This window comes from Oryzias latipes, chromosome 9, assembly GCF_002234675.1.
Source record: "Oryzias latipes chromosome 9, ASM223467v1".
Classification (NCBI taxonomy): Eukaryota; Metazoa; Chordata; class Actinopteri; order Beloniformes; family Adrianichthyidae; genus Oryzias; species Oryzias latipes.
In genome coordinates, this window is record NC_019867.2 from 20,139,368 (window position 1) to 20,163,530 (window position 24,163).

Here is a 24,163-nt window from a genome sequence, read left to right on the forward strand (position 1 = left end):
CACTGTTAAGGTATTTACAGTATAATTAACATTACAGACCTCTTGTCTTTTAATTGGGACAACATGCAGACCTGGTGAAGGACAAATACTTGCCCCACTGTAAATAAACACAGCTACTTAAAAATCAACCTTTTTAGTTGTTTTTACAGTCAATTCAATAACTGGCACTTTGAAAAAAAGGCATGTGTAAATTTGTCAGCACACCAACAGTTTCCTGCGTTTTTTACAAACAGATTTTCCTTCAGCAGCATTGCTAATAATTTACAGATTTTGTACACATCACTAAGCCTAAAAATAAACTGATGCTAATTATAAAACCCTGGCAAAACTCCCTTTGGTTATTATTTGTCTTTACGTGTTAATTAATTACTGTAAAAGATTGTCAGCTTTAAGCACATAAACAGAGTTAATGTTTGAGTGGCTGTTTAGCCTAGACTGACGCTCTGTGCAAGCAAACACTTAATTTTATTCAACATACTGTTCCCATATAACTAAAGAGACTTCTGTAGCGCTTGCAAGTAAATTGAGGTTTCTTACCATAGAATATTGACACTTTGAAGACACACAGCATGCCAGATGATATTTTCTTATAATACTGCAAGAGGCAAGCATGTGTGGAATTAACAAATTCATAAATCGACTTTGCAAGCAATCAATTAGGAGCACAGAGAGCACCCAATGGCTGAAAGAAGATAAGGCAATAATTAGCTTCTGCTCATGAGTGAAAAAGCTGAGAGAGACTGGCTTTAAAAGGCTGACTGTGAAGTTAGAATGCTGCAACACTTGGGTACAAACAGTGTTTCCAGAGATGGCACCAATGACAATTCAAATCACGCTCACAATATCAGCCGTCTCAGCTGTCATTGGGTTCTTTGACTTTACAGTCAGCTCTAGTGCACAGAGAGGGAGGTATGACTATCTTGGCCCTGGTGTGACACTTTTGTTTTTCTTGTTATATCCACTTTATGTTTTGGTTGTCAGATTTGCTGGCTTGTAACAAACAAGGACAGTGTTTCTAACCTGAGTGCTCGAACTAGGAAAATGATGGACAGCTGAAGAATGAAGTTAAGAGGATGCACTACAGGGTGGTTTCTTGGAATAATAAATTTAAGTTAAGTAGTCAGTCTCTATGATCTCATTCTCAGTTTGGCTTCTTCTTTATTGCATAGCGTGCATTTTACCTACATTCTTTTTGATCTATTCATAAACCAGCACAAACAATATTACCAAGCCCTCTGGAGCTACCCCTGTTTCACAAGCTTAGATCTCTTACCTTCTGAAGAAGGTCAATTTCCTGCTGCTTTGCATTGAGAACAGCCAAGGCCTGCTCATGCTCCAACTCTAGCTGCTGCCTTCTCTCCGCAGCCTCGCGCATATGCTGCCCGCAAAGGTTGTGGGGATGGAGGCCAGAGGGAAAGATTGTAGTGTGAGAAGGATAGAAAGGGTGACGGTTAGTAGAACTATCATCCAGTGACAATGAACCATCACAAAAAGCATCTCCAGTCTTTGACTCCACATTCAGGCACAACTCCAATGTCCATTACATGTACAGAGGCTCATGTACACTGTAGTGTTAGTTAAATATTTCATAGAATGAATCTTAGCTTAACCTCTGCAACTACCATGTTGATAATATTATATCCATAAAAATTTGGAGAAATTTGCTGTAAATGAGAATTAGAAATGCTTGACTGTGTAAGCTTACTCATTGGTAAAAGTTAGTACCCCTTCCTTCAATTATGTAGTGAGTAAAAATATGATTTTAGGAATAAAAAAAAGTAATTTTATAGTGGCTGGTTCTGGTGTTAGACAAAAATAAATTCTCAGAGAAACAATAATACGATGATTTCTTATCTATGTGTATCAACCTTTTAACAAAAAAGAAAAAAATGTTGTTATGGAGATGTTGTGGTTCATTCTTCTTTTCAACATTGTTCCTAATCATCAAGATTCTGGTCATTTGCTTTTACATCTATTTCAACAACTCATTTAGGTTAAAGGCTGGATTTTGAGTGGGCATTTTCAAAATCTTGATCATTTTTTTTTAAATTCTGCAGAAGATGAGATGCTGCATTTTGCCTGACTTGATTTTAACCACACTTTATGTGTTGGAAAGACTATCTGGCATTTTTCTTAGGATCCTTTCTGTTTAGAAAAAGTGTAAGCCATTCGTGGCTGCACAAAAGTCATCACTGCTCCAACACCATACTCGACAATGGGTATAATTGAGGGTTTTTTGAGATGGTCTTTGTAAAGAAAGTAATGCATAATAAAGCTTAATAACTTCACTGGTCTTTTCCTAACCCTAGACATCATTCTAAAAAACAGAAAACTTTTCTAAAGATTTATGGAAAGAAATATTCTTACCACTCTTGTAGTAAATTTCTTGGGACATTTTAGTTTTAAGGTGAACTGGCAACTATCCTACAGCTTTGTATTTATCACTATATACAGGAAAACTTGGCATAATTTGTAAAAGTTTTCCAAATTGATATGAGTAAAACTTTTTACTGCTTGAAAAAACCAAACCTCCTGAACAACTAGTGTTTGGAACAGCCTAAAACCAGCGAATCGGCGCTCCCTACAGCAGCACACACTCCTGACGGTTGAGAAGACGCGTACAGGTGTGTGAGAAAAAAGGTGAGGGGTCGAGGGAATCTTTCCACTTCATTTGGTTCTCTCCCAAATGAAGTGGTTGGATGGGGGAGGAGGCCGGGGGCGGAATTACTTTATAGAATATTTCAAAAGTCAGTCATACCATGACATTAAACCACAGTTTAATGTATGTCTATAAAATTCATGTTCTTGTTTTTTTTTTTTGTTAAAAATTTTATGACTTGGCCAAATTAAAATAGGAAACATAAAACTATGTGGTCGCCAATATGAAAATTGGTTTGGTCGACGCCTTTGGAGTGGATGTTTATTGTCAAGTCCCACAACGCCAGAGTAATGGACAAAAAAAGGTCAAATCCCTCTGAGGAACAGGAGAAACTAGATGAAGAACAGGGTATGTCCTTTAGCTAGTGATGCATATTTTCTAATTCTACCTGCCACAATGACACAAACGAACAATGCTTTTTTTGTTTGGTTGATTACCAAAACTGCAGTAAGACCAAATGTTGCAATTGATGTCAATTTTTTTGTTTTTTAAACTTTTATTTTCTTCTAAAACTTTTGCTATACCTTTACTTGCATTGACAGCCATACGTAAAAGTAGTAGTAACCCTCAGCACGACATGACTCATCTGTCTGCTGTAACACTTAGGTTTTATGATATAATTAGTTCATAAATGTTAAATGAGCTGTGATGGTTATGCAGCATGCTGCTAATGGGACAAATAACTTCTAATAAGTCATTACTTGAATAATCATTTGTGGCAGTCTTAATGTTTTCAAACATTTCTTTAACTAGTTAACTGGGGATTTTAACAGCTAAAGTGGGTTAACTGTGAGCCTGCATGTATGAGGTTTATTTTGTATTAATTTCCATCATGTTGGGTTCTATAATAAGTCAATAGATTCTCATAAATCTGTACTTGTTTTAAAGATGAACATTTACTATTTACTACAACTCTATGGTGTCAAAACATGATTTAATCATCAATTCATTTATTTTTTTTGTAGTTTTCTACATACTTTCTACATACATATTAAAATATGTTCTGATAACTGATAACTGGAACAAGGACAAACAAAATTCTACTGTGACTCCTGGGGGGTGGGTGGGGGGAGTAATTTAGTGTAGAACCGCCACTTATTGTATGCTGCATTTCTTCTGAGAATGTATTTATTCTTACACTAGCAATATAAAAAGTAACTTTATTTTAATATAATTACAGCAAAACCATGGAATTCAAAGAGGGAGTGCCAACTTGGACTCACAGTGTAAAACTTCAATAAAGTGTAAGGTTTGCACCACCTTTTTTTCAAAACACAACACCTTTATGACTTATGAGTATTTCTGACTGAACACACAGTAATGTCTTGTTAAGAAGAGGCTTCAATATCACATGAAAAAGGGAGCAAACTTATCAGTAACTGACACTTGAGGTCAGTTGTACACAGTTATCAATTACATCAAAATAAGCCATACAGTACTTGATGCTTTGGTTTTTTAAGCCAGTGAGGGAGTGTCCTCATGTTACATCATTGCCCCCAAGAACGAAAACACTGTAGTTAGGTTTATGGTTATGCATCAAATCAGCAACTTAGACTCCATGTAAAGTGCCCCAATCTAATATAGTTAGGATGCAACTGCATGCTGGTTAAACACAGAAAACAGCTAGTGGTTAGCTTTATTGTGCCTTAGTCACATGGATCCGCACGCTGCTGACTCTAGCACCTGGCTGGTGCTTTAGGTTTTTGGACAGGTGAACCGGCATCTTAAAGGGAGTGCAGGAATGCAGTTTCTTTGAGGCTTGTGCGGTCACCTTAACAGATGTCATGAAAAAGTATCGAATGATTGTCATGCGTGTGGTAAGTGTACCGTGAAGCCTTTGTAAAGAAAATGTAAGTTGCACGCACTTGGACGTAAAGGTGATGCTGTTGCTGCAGTGCCCTTATGGCGCACTCCAGTTGTTAGTAAGGCATGTGTACCGGTTCCTTAGTGACCGCACACAAATGCTGCAGAGGCTGCAGGACATCCATAGGATGCACGCACTCACTACTCTGTAGTAGTCTAATTATGTCATTTCTAACAGTCAGGTTGCATGCACAGAGTGTGCAATGGGTGCCAAGGAGACTGTGCTTATCTGAACAGCACTAACGTGTCCCTTGCACGGTGCGCAGTGTTCGGGGGGGTGTTGAAAAAAGGAAAAATCCGTATGATGTGCGTGCATCTCACCTTCTTCCCCTTTACATAACCTTACGTGTTGTTCTCTACGATCTGTCACTTGCAGCATACCTGTAGAAAAATGTGCATGAACATTTTTGCTCTGTGGGCTCGCTGAATGATCTACCATCTTAAAATTTCCTGAGTGGCCTGCACAGGTTTGCCAATTTCACCTGCATCCACCCATAGTGGCAGTTGTGAATTAGGCATTACTATTCACAAATAAATTGGGAGTTTATCAGCTCATTTTCAAAAGTTGTTCCATCATTATTTAGCATTTTATTAACTCTTACACCTCCAACAGAAATTGATGCGAAATAAAACGGACTCACCCTCCCAACTAGTGTTTCTTTTTTTTACAGCGGAATAATATTATAATATTTATGTCAACATCAGCAACGTTTCTGCCAGACCTTTCCTGCATTTGACACAAAACCATAAACCAAGTATAAAGTGAAGGAAGCAAATGACATTTTCATGCCGGTCAAAATTAAGCCCTGCAAGAGCCAATGTCATCAAACTTGCTGGTGACATTCTTATTGTGGAGGTGAACCCAGTCTTGAACGTTCATCTTCTTCTCCTCCCATGAAGCCAAACTCTTTATTCTGCCTCATGCATATATCACATTCCATAGTATAGTGCTGTGGCCTAACAGCCACACGTCCATTAGCGTGTAGTGTAATCAGCCCATGGATAAAGGAAGAGATAAGGATAGCCATTCAGGTGGACAGAAAGCCATCATAATGGGAGCAATTAGGGCTGCTATCCCAGTAAATATGCATAGCAGTGATACCTTATAAATCTAGCAGGTGGGGGAGGAGGAGGAGGAGTAAAGGGAGGAACCCAACTGATTTGGTGAGATGGGACAACATAAATAGGTGAAAAGGGGGTAGTAAAGAGGGCAGACTGCTCCAGTCTCGTACTCTTTCACAGCTCCCGGTCAGACCTCCCAAAAAGGACACTGGAAGGCAACAGACATGTTGAGGACATTAGACAGTACAGCAGAAAAGAACCGGATGGAGGCAGTCTAGCACAGATATGAGAGGATGGAGGGGAAAAGATCTGGGTTCCATAACAATACCTGCATCAGAAACACAGGATGAATGAAATATTTGGCACATTTGGGAACAATTTCCTTACTCACCTTCAGCACCTGCTCTAGGTTCTCCAGTTTGCTTTGGAGCTGGTTTTTCTCCAACAGGGCTAAATCTCTCTCCTTCGTCACAGCACCCAGAGTTTCTTTAAGCTGGGCATACTCTAACTTCACCTGTGCAGACAAGACGAGTAAAAAGCAAAGGGATGGAAGTTTGAAAACTGAGCTGTTAAATGATTTCTTTTTTTATTTTAAGTTTCCCGGAGTGTCCATTTTCACCTGCGGGTCTAGAGTTTAATGAGATAAAACTGTCCAAAAGCATCACCCTGTCAGGTTCAGCCGTGATAAGAATGAAAGTGTGGTAATAGGAAAACTGTTGCTCACTTTTACTGCTCTCTTCCCTTTTGACTGGACTTTGATTTTGAAGCTGAAAGATTGCAGGTTTCCTGCCAAGATTTTATTATTATTTTTAAGGAGAGCTTCCATTCCTGTAATTATTTTTGAATGATTTTATTTGTGTTATTATTATTCATGAACATTATCTCCAGTGTTCTTGCTCTGTGATATTTTTGCTAAAATAATGAAAGTACTTCACTAGATATTTAAGATAAAGTTTTTATGCTTTTAGATTATTTTGTCTGTGTTTGAATTTTATTGCATTGAGGGGCATGTAAAGCACTTTTATTGTAAATAAAGCATGGACACTGCCACAAAAAAAGATTGATTGAATTGATTGGCAAAACATTTTTGATTAAAAATCTATAACAAATACAAAACATCAACAGTTTGCCTCTGTTTAGCTTGTAGCCTGTTTGTAGATACACACTCATGAAATGTTTAGTGGGTAATGGTACAGTCACATATGCCAGTGTTTTTCAACCATTTCAAAACACTGTGAGAGATGATCCGGTGTGCCGTGGGAAATTACTAATTTTCACATTTACCATCACCAGAATATCAGCTCTGTGTTTGTCAAAAAAGGCCCAGGTTTCACACTGAGTAGTTTGCTGACACCTTTGTGGAGCTTTTCAATATAAACACACGTGATCTTAACATTTTCCGTGTCTTTTATAAGAAGGGCGAAAAACCTTTTGACGGTAGTTATTCCCACATGCGGTGGGAGCGTCAGGTTTATGAACACACTTTTGAACAAGTGTCGAGCTTGTTAAAACGTGTGAAAACAAAGGCAGAGGATGCAATTTTGATGCGCGGATTGCGTTCGGTGTGAACTGACAATTGGTTTAAATGTGTTCACAAAGGAATCATTGATGGCAAGAGATTCCAGTGTTTGGTCCATTTTTCTAACTGAAACAGCTTTTTCCTAATAAAGTCTGTTTGAAGGACAATTTTTATTTCAGAGCAATTTTGAATTTTTTTAAGTTAAGTTCAAATAGAAAAATAAAAACCAAATTAAAGAAAATGGATTAAACTGAATTGGCCAATCATCAGGCGATTTTGGGGACCCTCCCATCTGTCAATTATCGCGCTGCTGCCTTCCTGCCACCCACCTGTCACTGGACTGCCACTGCGCAACCTTTAAATGTACCTGGGCGGCCACAGACCAATGTCAAAAAATTGTCTGGTGGCGGTTTGATTTGAACATTTTCTTAAAACCTTGGTGGTAGCTGCACTGTAAGAAAAAATGTGACTGCCGCCTCCAGATTTTGCTGAAAAACATGCATTTCTATCACTGAACGGTGGCATTTTTGGATATGTGACCATAGTCTTAGTGAGCTCAAATCTGTGCATCAGGCAAAGGCCTCCTGCTGCAACCCTTCTGTTCTTGTTTACATATATTCTGAAAGAATCATGTTTTATTGTCCGTCAATAAAGTATTTCGAATAATAAAAAGAAAATTAACTAACTGTACTTTCAGATAATCTTTTAAACTGACCACCACTGAACATTGGCATTGTTTCTTGAAAAGCACTCATTTTTAGTCAGCATACTTAAAGGCCCTTAATCTGCACTATGTTGACTAACTCCTGCAGCTATAATGTGGTAAAGCCCTGTCCTCAGAGCAGCCAAGAATGACTAATGATTCCTCAAGGAGGGCGATTCTACAAACACAAACAAAGCAAAACACAGAGCAGTAAGTCTGCCTATGAGCAGCCCGCCTCCACACACCACCGACCTCTGCATGAAGAGGAGCTCCTGTCAGACCTAATGTAGAATAATCAAACCGCAGCACTGCCAGCAGAAACAGACAAAGCAGGTCAATATATTATGGGCAAAAGCTGAAGGCTTTTTTAGCCCCTCCCACTTCATTAGAGAAACAGCAGGGAGCAGAACGCAGGGGTTTTCGTGTGGGCTATGATCTGCACTGCCCTGCAGAGAGCTGCTCTCATATCCTTCAGTCTGATAACATCAATAACCAGCATGCCAACCTTCCTCCACCCCAGCAACAAATACCAGCCAGTCAGCTGCTTATGGAATTGCCTTGTGTTCACTAACAGGCTGGGTGCTTCTTGTTGACTGGTTTATTTGGACTGCGTCTTGACAGCAAAAAAGGCTTTTGAGCTCTCACAATTAGGGTGTTGCAAGACAAAATTTCTAATTAAAAGGTGGAAACTGAAATGCTGGACATGTGGAAGTGAAAATGTGACCCATTAAAGGCATACTACACTCAAGTGACTGATAAACAACACTGATAGATGGCTGACAAGTGTATGAGCAGCAAAAGCTTTGCAAGTTTTTTTTTCCCTCCATACCTTTTCATGCTCGGATGCTTTGTGGCTGTTGTTGAACCACTGGAGATTCACTTGCTTGTTTTCCTGAAGGAAATCTTGAAGCTCATTCTCCTGTGCAAAAAGAGAGAGAAAAGAAATAAACTGTGTTCAGAACCAAAAAAGTCACCATGATTAGACAAGAAGACTGCACTCAACTTCTGCATGTTGTCAGCAATAGCCTATGCATTATTCATTGGAGGAGGCTGCTTGAGGTTCTGTAATATGCTCCGGAAAGCGTGACTAAAAGAGGCTGCCATTTCAGCAACAGCAGTGGAACAATAATCATGTGGCTTTCGTGTTTCTGCCCTAAACATGCAGCAATAAATGTTGCAAGAACCATTAATTCCTGACAGCTCTGTGTTGGTGGATGTAATCAAATACACTGAAATACAACACGCTGTACTTCGCTGGCAAGAGCAGAGTGAAAGGGGAAGAAAAAAAACCTTCATTGCAGAGGAAGAAAATTTAATTACATCCAATGAACAATTGCGGGGCGTGTCATAGAGGCAATTTGCAGTGTTGACTGTAGGGGTGTCTGAGATGTGATTTTTCTGCAGCTCCAGCAGCATATAGGCCATAGGGTGTTCCAGTCAGGAGCTACAAAACCAACTGGCTTATGAATGATGCATTCACAGTAAAACCTCTTAATGGCCTGTGATGGTGAGCTTGGTCATGCCCCTGATGTTTTACTCATGAAGGACATTTTAGAGCAGAGCTGATGATAAAAGTAAACATGGGAAAAAATGGCCAGAAAGCACAACTTGTGTTTTCAGCTAAGTGCTTTGTGAGCCATGGTCATCTTGCCTGATCTGTAGTATGCAATGGAGGAATTCCTTAAAAATAACTAGTGGTGCTTTGACTTTTAAAGTTTTGCATTTACCAAATTGACCTGAATTAAATTAACCAAAGAAGAGGAGGCTTGTAGAATAATACTCTGGCTTCCAGATCAAAGCATGTTTATAAACTACCATAACTCAAAAGTCCCACTCCAATCCTCATTTGATTTATTGTAAAAGCATTCCCAGTGGTCTTTTAAATAAGATTAGCCCGTTTTTATTCAAAATCCAAAAAACTGTGTTTTTTCCAAGGACATAGTTTCAGCAGAGCGGCACTAGTTCATTAGAAATTGACTTCTGGACTGTTGCTGCAAAGTATCCCCCACTTTCTGTCATCCATTCTTCACTCTCTTTCTTCCTAGTGAAACAAAAATGAAGGAATATCAGAGCTATGCAGCCGTACAGTTTTGAGCCATCTATCAGCTCAAACGAGTACGATGAAGACATACATGAATCTGGTCATATACAAGTGGATGCATCAGAATGTAGCGGAGCAGGGAGCTTGTGGCTTGGCGCTTTAGGTTTTATACATCACACCTACAAGCTTTTTCCAACTGCACTTTTTTCTTCTGCTCCTGATTCACAATGATTTAAATAAAAAAATACTGAGAAATGCAGTTTTAAGCTAAATTTCTCTCTCTCTTTCTCTCTCTCTCTCTCTCTCTCTCTCTCTCTCTCTCTCTATATATATATATATATATATATATATATACATATCCTTCATCATAAATGCCACAAGAACATGTTAAAAACACCAAAATCATAATTTTTAGTGAAGTGGGTCTTAAACTTTGTGAGTTCACCAAGCAACAGTTAAGGTTTCTTAAAAAAACAAATACCCATTGAAATCCAATAACATGGAGAAATATTAATAATCAGGCTACAAAAATTGTTTTTCGCTAGCACAAAGTAACTCTTTATTTTATATTTTTCTTTTATATTTTGCTAAAAGGTGGACAAATTGGTTGCCTTTTATTTGATTGTCAAATCCCATCTAGGCCCCCTGCCTTCGCCCACAAGCTGCCGGGATAGGCTCCGGCAGCCCCGTGACCCCGAAAGGGATAAAACGGCAGAAGATGAATGAATGAATGAATGAATCCCATCTAGGATTCTACAAATACACAATAGATGTTTTCCTGACACAGTTAAATATTTGTACCAAATATTTGTCAATTCTCTGAACACACACACTTGAAAAACATCATGCACAGTATTAACGGATTGCACTGAGTTAAACAGCATGGAGGAGAAATGCTGTCAAGGACAAGGAGTGCCAAGGAACCAGCAGCCTGCAGACAGCTCTACAGTCAGATATGAGGTCAGATGCTTTTCCAGCAGCATCGTTCTGCAACAACAAAATTACATTTAAACCTCCAATTGTCATTTTTACTTTAAGTCTTTGCAGTTTTGTGGCAATTTAATTTATTTCTATTGACTCATCAGTTCAGAGCTAACAAGGGCTGGCCAAGCTTGCAAGTATCCATTGTGCACAACAAACAAATTCTGAAACAGAAAGAAAAGGCAGTAATTTTAGCATGCATTCTCAAAAAACAAAAGAATCATCCGGGCATGATTTTGATTAAACCATTTCTACATGACTGAAATCCTCATTTAAAATCCCAAGAACATAGTGTTGCAGACCGAATTGTCCTGAACACAGAGAATCAGCTGTGACTTTGTCCTGTTGTGTTGATGTGGTAATGCGGCAAACAGATCAGTGTAAGTCATAATCCAATGCCAAGACACATTTTCATAGAGAATTTCTGAGCTCAGCAAATGAAAGAATTTCATTTTTAAGAAAATCAGTGTATGAATCAAGCTGCCTTTACAAGCTCAGTGGTCTAGTGTAGTGTTTTTCAATCAGTGTGTCACAGCACACTAGTGTGCCATGAGAGATGATCAGATGTGCCATGGAAAACGACTCATTTTCACTAATCTAAAAACATTTACTATCGCCAGAATATCAATTATGTGTTTGTCAAAAAAGGTTTAAATCAATCAGACAATTGATTTAAATGTCGCGCGCAGTGGGGAATTCCATGGCAGACCACGGATGATCAGCTCCCCGTGGGATCCGATGTCAGACTGTGTAAACAGTGAAGAAAATAACGAAGCCCGAAGACGCGAGTCTTTCCGGCATCAGCGCCTCTGTTTTACACTACACCTTCCATGATTCATTGGGTAAATATGACAGCGTCTCTTACTGCTGTTAACTGTCATGAAGCACAACAAAGGGAAGCATCTGTTCTTAACCATTTGCAAATGTTGTTGATGATCTTAGAGGCAAACAGTTTAGTTCTCCTTCAAGGTTTGTGTTGGAGCACAAATGAATCATTAAGCGTGTTTGAGATCACCCAGGTGGACGCAGCACTGCGCAGATTGACTGATGTATATGCTGGTTGGTTTTTTGCTCTGACGTCGTATGTCCACCATTATAAAAATATCGCGAAAAAGGGGTGGGAGCAAGGCGCCTACCCAGACGAGGGGAGTTGGAAATTTGATACTGTACTGACTGTAAGACGCCTTGATGACTACAAAACAAGGCATTGTGGAAAACTGCGTCCTGACAGTTCCTGTAGTTGGTAAACATGAACGACTGGCCCTCAATTAAGGAAATCTGTGTCTTTTGTGACTGATAATCACTTTTGGTTTTAATGTTACAAACAAAAGGTACAGGCATGACTAATCATCTGTGGTTCTGTGTCTTTTTGTTTCCTTTAGAAGTTCACTTTTATTTCAATTGTATATATTTCCCAGGGACAGTGCACTTTGAAAGCATCACCGCAAGGAGCCAGAATCAGCCCAGCGGTTATTTTTCATCTGTTTCCCCCAGACAGATGTTAAAGTTATCTACCTTAAAAGCTAGAAAGAGCAAATAAAAACTACAATTGAAAATATTAATATAAAGGATATGCAAGAAGAATGTAATTATACGACAATGAAAATTAAAATACCTATGAAAAAAGATCCATACATTGTAAAACATTCAAATGAATATATAAGATATAATAGCATTGATCATATGCTGAGGGGAGAGGCATATTAAATTCAATCGAATGTTAAGGACAACTCCAACTTCCTGTTCTTGTTCAGTCTTGCTACAGCTAAGCGTACGCCTTCATTTCAGGCGCCTTTCCCTGCCCCCACCTGCAGCCAAGTAGTCTTGCCAATGATCCAGGCGAGGCGCTGGTTTATCTCAAACACGCCTATTGACAGTCAGAGATTCCAGTGTTTGGTCCAATTTGTCATTCTAACTGAAACAGTTGCATTCTAATGTCTGTTTGACGGACAAATTCAATTGCAGACTTCAGTCACTTCAGTGAAAATTTGGAGTTAAATCTAAATATAACGTGCGGACAAAAGGTTTGGACACACCTTCCCATTCATTTGAATGAGAAGGTGTGTCCAAACTTCTGGTCTGTACTGTAGGTAGTAACAAAATAAAAGAAACAGGAATAAGCTGAAGTGGCCAAAAGACACATTTAAAACTAAAATTAGGCAATTTATTTACGCAAAAATAAAAAAGGTTGCAGGAAAATAGCCCAAAAATGTGGCTGTGAATGCTGCTCATCAGTTTTAGAGGGAATGGATCAAATGCAGAAAAAACTCCACACCCTGTTGTGTCTGACAATCGTGGGGCTAGTACTAAAAAAGAAGACATTTCTTACACTTATGTACACTTGTTCTAGAACAGACATCATTGTTTCATGACTGAGATGCTGTGGAAAACAGAACTAATGCTGAGAGACATACTGAATCAAAGTTACTGGCTACTCTAAATGTGTCCTTTACCCAGACACTGTGACTCAGCTTGGTCTGACACAGCGGCGTGTTTAATTTTGACAAGCCTGACACATGAATCAACCTTGCCATTTAACTCCATTAGCCAGCTGCCAGATTCTTGAGGGCTTTTTTTAACCAAAACATTTGCGTCAATGATGTAAATGTATACTTCCTACACTCAGAGGATTGACAGCATGGATGACATTCAATTATTAATGCCAGTTTGACGTGATGCTGATGGTTCATAAAGAGACATAAAAATTTAGAGCATATTTTCATTTTTGTTGTATCATAATTACATAGTGCAGGTTTTCTTACACATTCCCATTATTTATTTTGCCATTTACTGCTATTAGTGATTTACATTTTATTGATTAGTATTTGACTGTATTAGTAGTGTAAAATAATTAAATAAGTCACAAACATTATATATTTGCAGCATTAAACTGAAATTGAAATGTGTTTCATAATTAAACTATGTCCTAATGAATGTCATGTTTACCACACTATGAGTGCACAGCGGCACAGTTAAGGGAGCAAACTAGAGCATGACATTTTTTCAGGATTCCTCCGGGTCACGGGATTCCTGGGGGATAGCTGGTTTTGTTTGTATTCTTTATTTTGTACATTTTATCTGGAAAGAATAAATAATAAACATATATTTATTTACAAATATGTATACAAATATACAAATAAAATAAAAAATATACATATCTTACACTTCTATGAATGAAAACACCTTTTTTACATTAGCTATTTATTTTGTGAATACTTTATAGAGTTGCTGATAATAAACTGAACAAAGCAACAAAACAACCCAGAGAGCCATTTGGGAGCTGAAAGAGCTGGCTCTTTTTAGTGAGCCGATTAAAAAGAGCCTGCTGATCTCTAAGAAAAGCCAGAATTCCCATCACTACTACAAATGAGAACGATGACAAAAGAAGTAAAGATAGAGTCATTTTGTAGTTTTCTGATAACATGCCTACAATGTAACTCCATTGAAAAATAACTACAAAACCCAGAAGCCATCTGTGTTTTTATTCCTGGTTTTCCGCTTAAAACTAAAGTGCAATGATCATAAAGAATTACAACCCACAGCGAGTCTGCAAATAATATTATTTCTTAAACTTTGGTCAGGGAATGGGAAAGTATGCGGCACATATGGCTTTCGCTCTTTAAAAATTTCATCACAGGTGTAGCCTTAGATCATGGGTTTCTCTAAAGATGATATTCAGAGTTTGGACATGTCCTGTTTAAAACAATCTGATTTTCTCCCCCTTAATTTCTTCCTCACTGTCACCATGAAGGATTCCAGTCCGCACCACCAGTTTCTGTATCTTGCCTCTGCAGTGTGTCTGAATAGATAGCATGACTATCACCAGTGACAAAACACACAACGCTGCTTCTAGGTCACCTCAGGATTGCAGAGGCACTTCTGGTGAGACAAAATTTTTATTGCTTTAGTGATTTATCATGAGGCTGCAAGGTATTGCAGTCTCGCCTCACAGTGGGAAGGGCCTGGTTCAAACCCCAGCTGGGACCTTTTTGAATGTTCTCCTTGTGCATGTGTGGGTTTTCTCTAGATACCTTGGCTTCTTTCCACAGGCCAAAAATATGCTGCATAGGTTAAATAGTGATTTTAAATTGTCCCTAGGTGAGTATGCACTTAACTAGCATATCTCACCTTCACTCAACAGTATCTTGGATAAGCTCCAGCATCTCCTTGACCCCAAAAGGGATTGAGTAGGTTTAGAAGATTTGTGGGTCTTTTTTGATTTCTGGATCTTTTGACTTGCATTTATTTTTCAATATTTAATATTTTCCCAAATTATTTTGTTCCTATGGTATAAGAATTCTGGATTAGCTATACTAATAGGAAGCTTGTTTCATGTGAATTTAGTGATCCTAAAACATTGAGTTTTATCATCACACTATGCAGTAGAGTAGAGATAATTCTGGTATATGTATAGAGATGAAGCAAAAACAGCTAAATACAGGTGAATGATCTTCTGAGAGAATATTTAACATTTGCTGATGTGTGATGATGCAAGATTTTTTTGTATGAGTGCTGCAAATGGCAGTAATCACACTCTGTTTTTTTCTTTATTAAAAAACACAAAGGTTTTTTATCTTTCTGAATCTCATTCATGCAGGTTTTCCGTGAAAAATAGCACAACTTTTCCTTGACCATAAACATGTAGTCCACCCTTGACTTAATTGTGATCAGGTACAAATGAATGCCACCAAACTAAACAGTTCTGTTTAATGACGTTTGTTCTGGCAGTGATGACATTCCAGTGTTAATTTGAGAGATGCCTTTAGTTAAAACGAGTCATTTCGTGGCAAACTTGAAATCTGTTGAAGTCTGTAACAGGTTTTCCTGTAGTGATGCTTCAACTTGAACTTGTGTTCATAGTATAGCCTTGTAAGATGTGTATTTGCAGCAAAACTGTTGATCTCTTTGTTTCACCTTATTTTTCAGCCCCAATCAGGTCATTTGAATTCACTTTATAACCTTGATTGCATCTTGTCATTTTTTTCTTTGTTTTATAATAGTGTTTTATTGTTTTTCTCCTTTTTCTGTGAGATTGCTTAATAAAACAACGGTTCTTTTTCCATTGTCAATGGCTTTTCTTTTATTCTAACTGGATTTCAAGAAGGAGTTACTGCTTTTGTTTGCAGTAACTCTAACAGTAACTCAGTTTACATGCATAAAACTATGCAGTCATTCATCTATATGAGGTCCAGAGGGTTTACCTGTTTGTCACCTTAACGGTGATTGAAGATCCGATTCGTAACATTTGAGCGATTCCAGCAGAGCTAAATGTTGTCACCATGGCAGCAACCTTTAAATGCAAGTAAAGACTGATGGTGTGTCATTAAATTGTCCCATGCCCTGGAAAGTGAAGATGCCAGATGGCTTAGACAGTTTTCACCGTCACTCACACACTTACTCTGTGTGCTTCTAAACACGACAGCAGAACTCACCAAGCCGAGACTCCATTAAAGCCAGGAATTTCAAAACCCAGGACTATCAGTGCATTTTGATATAGTATTTCAGTGTTTGTGGCCACTAGCAAAGCAAGTGGGGAGTCACAAACAGCTGCACCTGATTCTGTATGTTCACACTTTGTATCAACCTGAGAGAGGAAAGGGCGAGAAGGATAAAATCAAAGAGACAAAGAGATAGGTATGTCAGATCAGACCAAACAGGGAGTGACATTACTGTCAGCTCACCATTCCTTCACAAGCTCGTTCATTAGACTTGTCTGCGTTTGTGTCTCTGTTCTCTGAGCTTGGTCCAGAGGGAGATAAGAGCTGTGCTGCAGTCTGTGGAGACCAGCCTGTCATTACTGCTTGCCATGTGGGGACAGTTTGTCCTTTCAGTAGCTTCCTTTGGACTCAGCAAGCTGACAATGGGCGAGCAGAGAGCGCTGCTGTGGGCAGGTAATGTGAATGGAGGTCAACACAAAAAACATTCCTAATGGAATGTTTATTTGGGGCAGAGAGCCACACACAATGACAGCTCAACTTAAGATGGGGGCTTAGGGGCATAAAAAAATATTTTAAATGGTCCAGGAGCTAGCAGTCCTGTTTGAATTACTGCTGGATCCCTCAACTCCAACCCTTTCAAGAAAAAAAGGTCTCCTGCCATTTGCATTGCTTTGTGCTTGCTTGTATTTTAGGCATTGTATTAATGATCGCTGGAACACAGGAGCAGTTCAATTCAATTCAATTCAATTCAATTTTATTTGTATAGCCCAAAATCACAACAACAGTCGTCTCGATGGGCTTCGAAGTAAAACATGAAATCAAAAGGATCACGAATACAAAGAGTTCAATAGAAAAATACTAAAATGAACTAACAAACTGACTAAGCTATACTGGCATCCCTGCCCTTAGACCCCCCTTCGCGGTAAGGAAAAACTCCCAAAAAAACCGGATTCCGGAAAAAACGAAGAAACCTCAGGGGTGCCCACATGAAGGAGGGATCCTCCCCCAGGACGGACAGGCGATTTACCAGAAATCTTAGAGAAGAATTAACTTATCTAAATCTACAACTACATATATAAAAGTCCAGCAGACGAGCTTCATCCAGCCGTGGTTATCGGGACAGTCAAAGGCGCGAGTCGAGCCGGAGACAGGAACCACAGCCAGGTGTAGGAGCAGGAGCAGAGACGAGGTACTCGGTCAGGTACAGAGCAGAGACGAGCCAGAGATGAGCCAGAGGCAGGATCCACAGCCAGGTGTAGGAGCAGGAGCAAAGGCGAGGTAAACGGTCAGGAACTGGAGCACGGATGAGCCAACTGGAGTCTGGAAGCACTCCCACTCCCCAGGAGGGGAGAGGAAAAGAGGGACAATACATGAATCGCACTGCACCAAACAGAGGCATGGAGAACTAAATGATAAATTATGATCAAGAATAGAGGAGAGGAAGGGTAGAAGTAAAAAAGGAAAGAGGACAGAACCCCAGTGTACCATAGTTACCCCAGCTTCAACTTCTAGCAGCCTTTTAAAAGAAATAGTTATTATTAAGTTTAATTTAAACAAACTAACATTAAGTTAAATAATCTCTGAATACTAACTAGTCTGACAATAAGCCTGTCCAAAGAGGAATGTTTTCAGTCTAGCTTTGAATGTAGAAACTGAGTCGGCCTCTCTTATATGAGCTGGGAGTTTATTCCATAAGACAGGGGCTTGGTGGCTAAACGCTCTACCTCCAACCGTACTTTTACCAATTCTAGGAACCACAAGCAGTCCTGCATTTTGCGAGCGAAGTGTTCTGATTGGTTGGTAAGGGACTATGAGGTCCTTAATATAGGACGGGGCCATTCCATGTAAGGCCTTATAGGTTAACAGGAGGATCTTGAACTTAATTCTAGAATCAACTGGGAGCCAATGGAGCGAAACTAACACAGGAGTGATGTGATCTCTTCTGCTGGTTCCAGCTAACAATCTAGCAGCTGCGTTCTGAACAAGCTGGAGACTTCTTAAGGAACTCTTAGGACACGCTGCTAACAAGGAGTTACAGTAATCCAGCCTCGACGTAACAAATGCATGGATGAGTTTTTCAGCATCACTCTTAGAAAGTATATTTCTGATCTTAGCAATATTCCGCAGGTGAAAAAAGGCAGTTCTACACGCCTGAGATATATGAGCCTTAAATGATAAATCCTGGTCAAGTAAAACCCCAAGGTTTCTAACTGTGGAATTGGGGGCTATACTTATACCATCCAGGGAGACTATCTGAGCAGACAGAGCATCTCTGAGGTTTTTAGGACCAAGTATAATGACCTCAGTTTTTTCTGGGTTCAAGAGGAGGTAATTAATTGTCATCCAGGTCTTGATGTCACTGATGCAGGCGTTCAGTTTCTCTATCTGGTCATTCTGTTCAGGCTTCATGGATAAATACAACTGCGTATAGTCGGCATAACAATGAAAATTAATGCTGTGTTTCCTGATTATGTTTCCTAGGGGTAACATATAAAGCGTAAACAGGATCGGTCCCAAGACTGAGCCCTGTGGGACTCCATAGTTGACTCGAGTGCACTGAGAGGAATGGCCATTTACATTAACGAACTGATACCTATCAGACAGATAGGATTTAAACCACTGGAGAGCAGATCCTCTGATCCCTATGTCCTGCTCTAATCTATGGAGTAAAATACCGTGGTCGATAGTGTCAAAGGCAGCACTGAGGTCCAACAGGACCAGAATAGAAAGTAGTCCCTTTTCTGAGGCCAATAACAAGTCATTAGAGACTCTAACTAGTGCAGTTTCCGTACTGTGGTGAGGTCTAAACCCCGACTGAAAGTCTTCAAAGTGGCTGTTGTCCTGTAGGTGGCAGTAAAGCTGCTTAACTACAACTCTTTCTAGGATTTTAGAAATAAAGGGCAGGTTTGATATCGGTCTATAGTTGGCCAAGATGCTAGGATCCAAACTGGGCTTTTTCAGAAGAGGTTTAACAACTGCATATTTAAAAGACTGTGGCACGTAACCCGTTTCCAGAGAGGCATTTATCATTGTTAATATGGGATCATTAATTAGGGGAAAAGTTTCTTTAAAAAGTCTAGTGGGAATTGGGTCTACCAGACACGTTGAGGATTTGGAGGACGTAATAATTGATGTTATTTCCGCTTGATCCACAGCAGTGAAGCAGTCTAATGTTACAGAGGTTTCTATGGATGCCTCCATTTCTACCGCTTCAGCCTGTTCTGGGCTGATAGTAGGAATAACTTGATTTAACTTATGTCTAATATTTGAGATTTTACTATCGAAAAATGTAAGAAAATCATCAGAGCTGAGAGAAACAGGAACATGTGGTTCTACTGAGCTCTGACTGCGAGTTAATTTAGCTATAGTGCTAAAAAGAAATCTTGGATTGTTTCCATTCTCTGATATTAAGGTTGAATAGTACTGGCTTCTAGCTCTACGCAGAGCTTTTTTATAATTTAATAGGCTATGTTTCCAGATATCCAGAGACTGCTCTGAACCGGAGCGGCGCCATTCTCTTTCCAACTTACGGGTTTCTCGTTTAAGAGAACGAGTTTCAGCGTTAAACCACGGTGCTACTCGGTTTTGTCTGACGAACTTAGGTTTCAAGGGGGCAACAACATCGAGTGTACTCCTGAGGGCTTGTAAGGCATCATTAACAAAGTGGTCATTTATACTAGGACTGATACTATGGGAGCTGGTCTCAGAGTATTTTCTCAGAATATCACTAAGTACTGGCTGAACTGTGTGTTTAAACTCAGACACAGAACGGTCAGTTAAGATTCTTCTAAGCTGTTTCTTATTCACTGGGGCAGAAGGATGTTCCAGTGTAAGCTGGAAGGTAATCAGAAAGTGATCAGAAATGATGGGGTTAAGAGGAAGGACACTCAGCTGGCTGATCTCTATCCCATGGGTTAGAACAAGGTCCAGGGTGTGCTTATGACAGTGAGTGGGTTCATTCACACTTTGGGTGAAACCAACATCATCTAATAAAGCTGCAAAAGCCTTTCCTAGGCAGTCACTGGGGTCATCAACATGAATATTAAAATCCCCTAATATTATAATTTGATCAGAATCTAAGACAATAGTCGATAGGAAGTCGGAAAACTCAGTTAAAAATTCTGAATATGGGCCGGGGGGGCGATAAATAATTATGAGTAAAACAGGTTTTCGAGTTTTCCTGTTTGGGTGACTTAAAGACAATATGATGCTTTCAAATGAATTATAAGCATTTTTAACTTTAGGGCTGAGAAGTAAGCTAGACTGTGATATTACTGCCAAACCACCTCCTTTCCCTGAAATCCTGGATTTCTGATAGTTAGCATAAGTGGGGGGGGTTGCTTCATTCAATCTAACATAGTCATCCTGATGGAGCCAAGTTTCTGTTAAGGCTAAAAGACTAAGATTGTTATCAGTAATTAACTCGTTGACTAAGAGGGACTTGGAGGAAATGGATCGAATGTTTAATAAACCGCATTTAATGACATCATAATTCTGCTTGTGAGAACTGCTGTCTGTCACTGTAAGGTTTCTATGACGCGCTCCTTTCATTTGTCTTTCAGCACATAAGCTAAAGCTAGGACCTGCTTGACTTTCCCTGCATGGGTTTTGCACCGGCACTAACCCTAAGGGAGGCTCAGAGGAGCGTTTTACACTGCTGCTCTGCGGAGCGTTTTACACTGCTGCTCTGCGCCCGGGTCTCGTCTCTGGATTGTCAGGTTAACAGACTAAGGCTAGCAGAAATGTTTCTAGAAAGAAGAGCGGCACCGTCCCGAGTGGGATGGACGCCGTCTCTCCGCATGAGACCGGGCTTCCCCCAAAACGCGCTCCAGTTATCCACAAAACCAACGCCGTTTTCTGGGCACCATCTAGAAAGCCAGCGGTTAAATGATGAAAAGCGGCTGTACATTTCATCATTGACTAAGTTCGGCAGGGGACCAGAGAAAATTACAGTGTCGGACATCGTCTTAGCCAGTTTACACACCGAAGTTACGTTTAACTTAACCACCTCTGACTGTCTCCGTCGGGCATCATTACCGCCTGCGTGAATCACGACTCGACGGAACCTGGACTTACTCTGAGCTAACATCCTAAGGTTCCCCTCGATGTCACCAACTCTGGCCCCCGGATAACACCTGACAGTAGCCGCTGGGAGCTCCACGTTTCTAACTTCAGAAGAGCCTATAACCAGAGTTGAGTGTTCAGCGGGTGTGTCGCTGAGGGGGGAGAACCTATTACTAACGTGGAGTCTCGGGTGCTCTAAGTTTTTGCGTTTAGCACTATGTTTCCTCCCAACCGGTACAAACCCCTGACTGTCTCCCGGCTGTTGGGAGGGCGCTGGGGTGCTAGCTAAGTTAGCCCTGGTAGCGCGGCCCGCGCTACGAGTAACGACCTGGCTAGCCGGCTTAGCTTCCACTGTGCGGAGCCGCGCTTCTAACTGCTCCAGCCTGGCCTCCAAGTCTAACACAAGACTACACTTAACACACCTACCCCTATCTTCACTAAAGGAGGCAGGATCATCACTAAACATATGGCACATGGGGCAGGAGAGAGGAGGAGAGGCGGAAGGAGTGGTGGTGGCGGAAGGAGTGGTGGTGGCCATACTAGGTTCTAAGCTAAGCTAATAAACGTCCTGTTTATTCATTTCACTGAGCCTTTGTTAAAATCATCTCGTCATACTTAAAAGAACATGTTACATATTGACTCAGATTTCTTCAGCACAGCAAATTAGCTTTGATTCAACCAGAAATGCTCTCGAGCACCATTTTACATTTTTAAAACCAGTGGGATGCTGCCTTCTTGCATCTATAGAGGAAAGTTGTGGTCTGACCTTGGAGCCACAATTTCTCAGAAACCTAATCCACTGAAGTACATTTAGTTTATTTTTCAAACAGCATCTTTCAAAAAACTTTCTAATTGCAATGGATGCAGTCAGATGGAATAATAATTCCAAGACGCAAACTCACAAGTGTGCACCAAGTCATGTGACTTTCTTCAAAAGTAGCAGAAGTCGTTTAAGACCAGGTTTTTTCCATGTGATCACTTTATCTTTCAATTTTTAAGATTTTTTTATTCAAAATACATCTCTACATATACATGTCTCTCTTTATTGACGAATGGTCCAATAAAATTACATATGAATCAGCGTTCTTTCCTTTGAGCTTTTTTAGTTTTCTGCTCTGTTATTGTAAAAGGGTCTTTTTTTTCTATTTGTTTTTCTAGTGTGTTTCAATTCTAGATTTGAGGCAACAAAGAAAATGTGTTGTTAAATTCTTTATTGCATACACATTTGCACTGTTTACTTTTCCTGTGATCTCAAACAAACATTAATATACCCCTTTTGCGGATTTGGGAGCAAAAGTCAGACTTGTGCAGCTGAAACAATCTAATATATCTGGAGGCTTGCTTTGTCCCCTCAGTGTTGTCGTTACCGGCTTTCTGTTTGGTTGGCACATGTTATAGTCAGTGTGCTGTGAGCCTTACTTAAACTTTATTCACAACTGCCCTTACAAGGGATTACAAGCTGTCTGCAGGCAAAAAAAATGTGCAACCCTGCACAAGGTACGCAGGTGGCCCACGCAAAATGGCAAGGTCAGAGACCGCTTGGTGAGCCCTTAGATCAAAATGTTCTTGCACATTTTTTAACATAGCAAACACTTATTCAACATGCAAGGGGAAGTAGGTGAGACAACCCCTCCATCGAGGAGTTGGCAGCTCTATCAAGACCAAGTGCTTTGGGGTTTCAAACATCAAGAAGATGTCTGGTCTGAAATTAGACTTGTTGATGTGTGGGGAAATTTTCAGCTGCCTCTGCTATTTAATTGTCATCACCCAGTATTGGGCCATACTTTGGTATTTTCTCTGACCTTTGCCCCTCCCTAACAAACTGGTGCACTAGCTGTCCTTAATCCGATGGCTGATTCTTTCTACAATGGATTTTAGGACTTGGTCACATCACCAATGATAATGACCCTTGCTCAGCACCTTGGAGCAGCTACCGAGGATGTGGTCCATCTGTCCTCGGAACATAGGGGGCATGCCGGTGTTTGTATTTCTCAGAAGCAAAGGTTCAATGGGCTTGAGAGACCGCCTAGATTTGAAACTTGATCATTTGCAAATTCCACTGCCAGTTGTCCTTCTAAGTGACACGTCTCCCTTAAGCCTGCTTCCACTTCCAGCATCTTACTGCCTTATAGCACTGATCTGCTGGTTCACTCTTCCTCAACTGAAGCTTGCACTAACCTCTGTCTCTCCTTTGTGCTAGCAGACTGGGTTTATGATATGCTCCCAAGTCCTGCTCTTCCTTGAGCCACTCTAATAGAAATACGTCTCAACATTTGATCTGGCAGTCCAGATGAGAACCATTTTGTGATTTGACCCCCAGTTTAACCCTTGATGTCAAGTCTCATTCAAGGGCTGACAGATTCTCTCATACTTGGAGTCTTACATATAATCTTAATCAATCCCACAGTCCCCCAGTCTCACATTGGACGCTTTACCACTAATGAGTGTTGACCCGTCATTTTACTATACTAATCTCAAACTGTTATCAATAGTAGATGAAGCACTATCTGGTTGCAAAAGTTCTGACTGATCCCCTCCACCCCTGTTTATGATGACTACTGGAATCTTATGTTAAATTTTTAGTCAAGGCCCCACTTTGTGTGTCTAAGAAGACTTTTCAAATGATTAAAAAGCTTTGGGGACTAAATGTACACATATTTACATATAAATTATATTGTTTTGCTTTTCAGATTTCCTTTCTTTTTGTCTCCTGTGTAGTTACTTTTTGTCCAGACTAAAGGCCATTCCAGCAGGCAGAATGACATTTCTAGGGCACTTTAAAAGAAAGAAAAAATGTCCTTCAAGACACAACAACTGAAAATGTACGGGTTGT

The 24,163-nt window shown here is 40.0% G+C and overlaps 1 protein-coding gene across 12 annotated transcripts in view; it reads right to left on the minus strand.

The window, feature by feature from the left end:
- The window catches only part of rimbp2 (RIMS binding protein 2), a 125,029-nt gene that overhangs the window by 35,367 nt on the left and 65,499 nt on the right, over positions 1-24,163 (minus strand). For 11 of the 12 annotated variants that reach the window (XR_002873875.1, XM_023958637.1, XM_023958643.1 and 8 more), the window contains exons 3-5: positions 8,636-8,725; positions 5,976-6,098; positions 1,274-1,378 (exon numbers count right to left, since the gene is read on the minus strand). Coding sequence is in view for 11 of the 12 variants with exons in the window: in XM_023958637.1 (XP_023814405.1) it covers positions 1,274-1,375 (102 nt within the window). In the remaining variant the exon portion in view is untranslated. Of the gene's footprint in view, positions 1-1,273; positions 2,650-5,975; positions 6,099-8,635; positions 8,726-24,163 lie in introns of those variants that run through there. The other variant, XM_020706132.2, reaches the window with a different exon arrangement.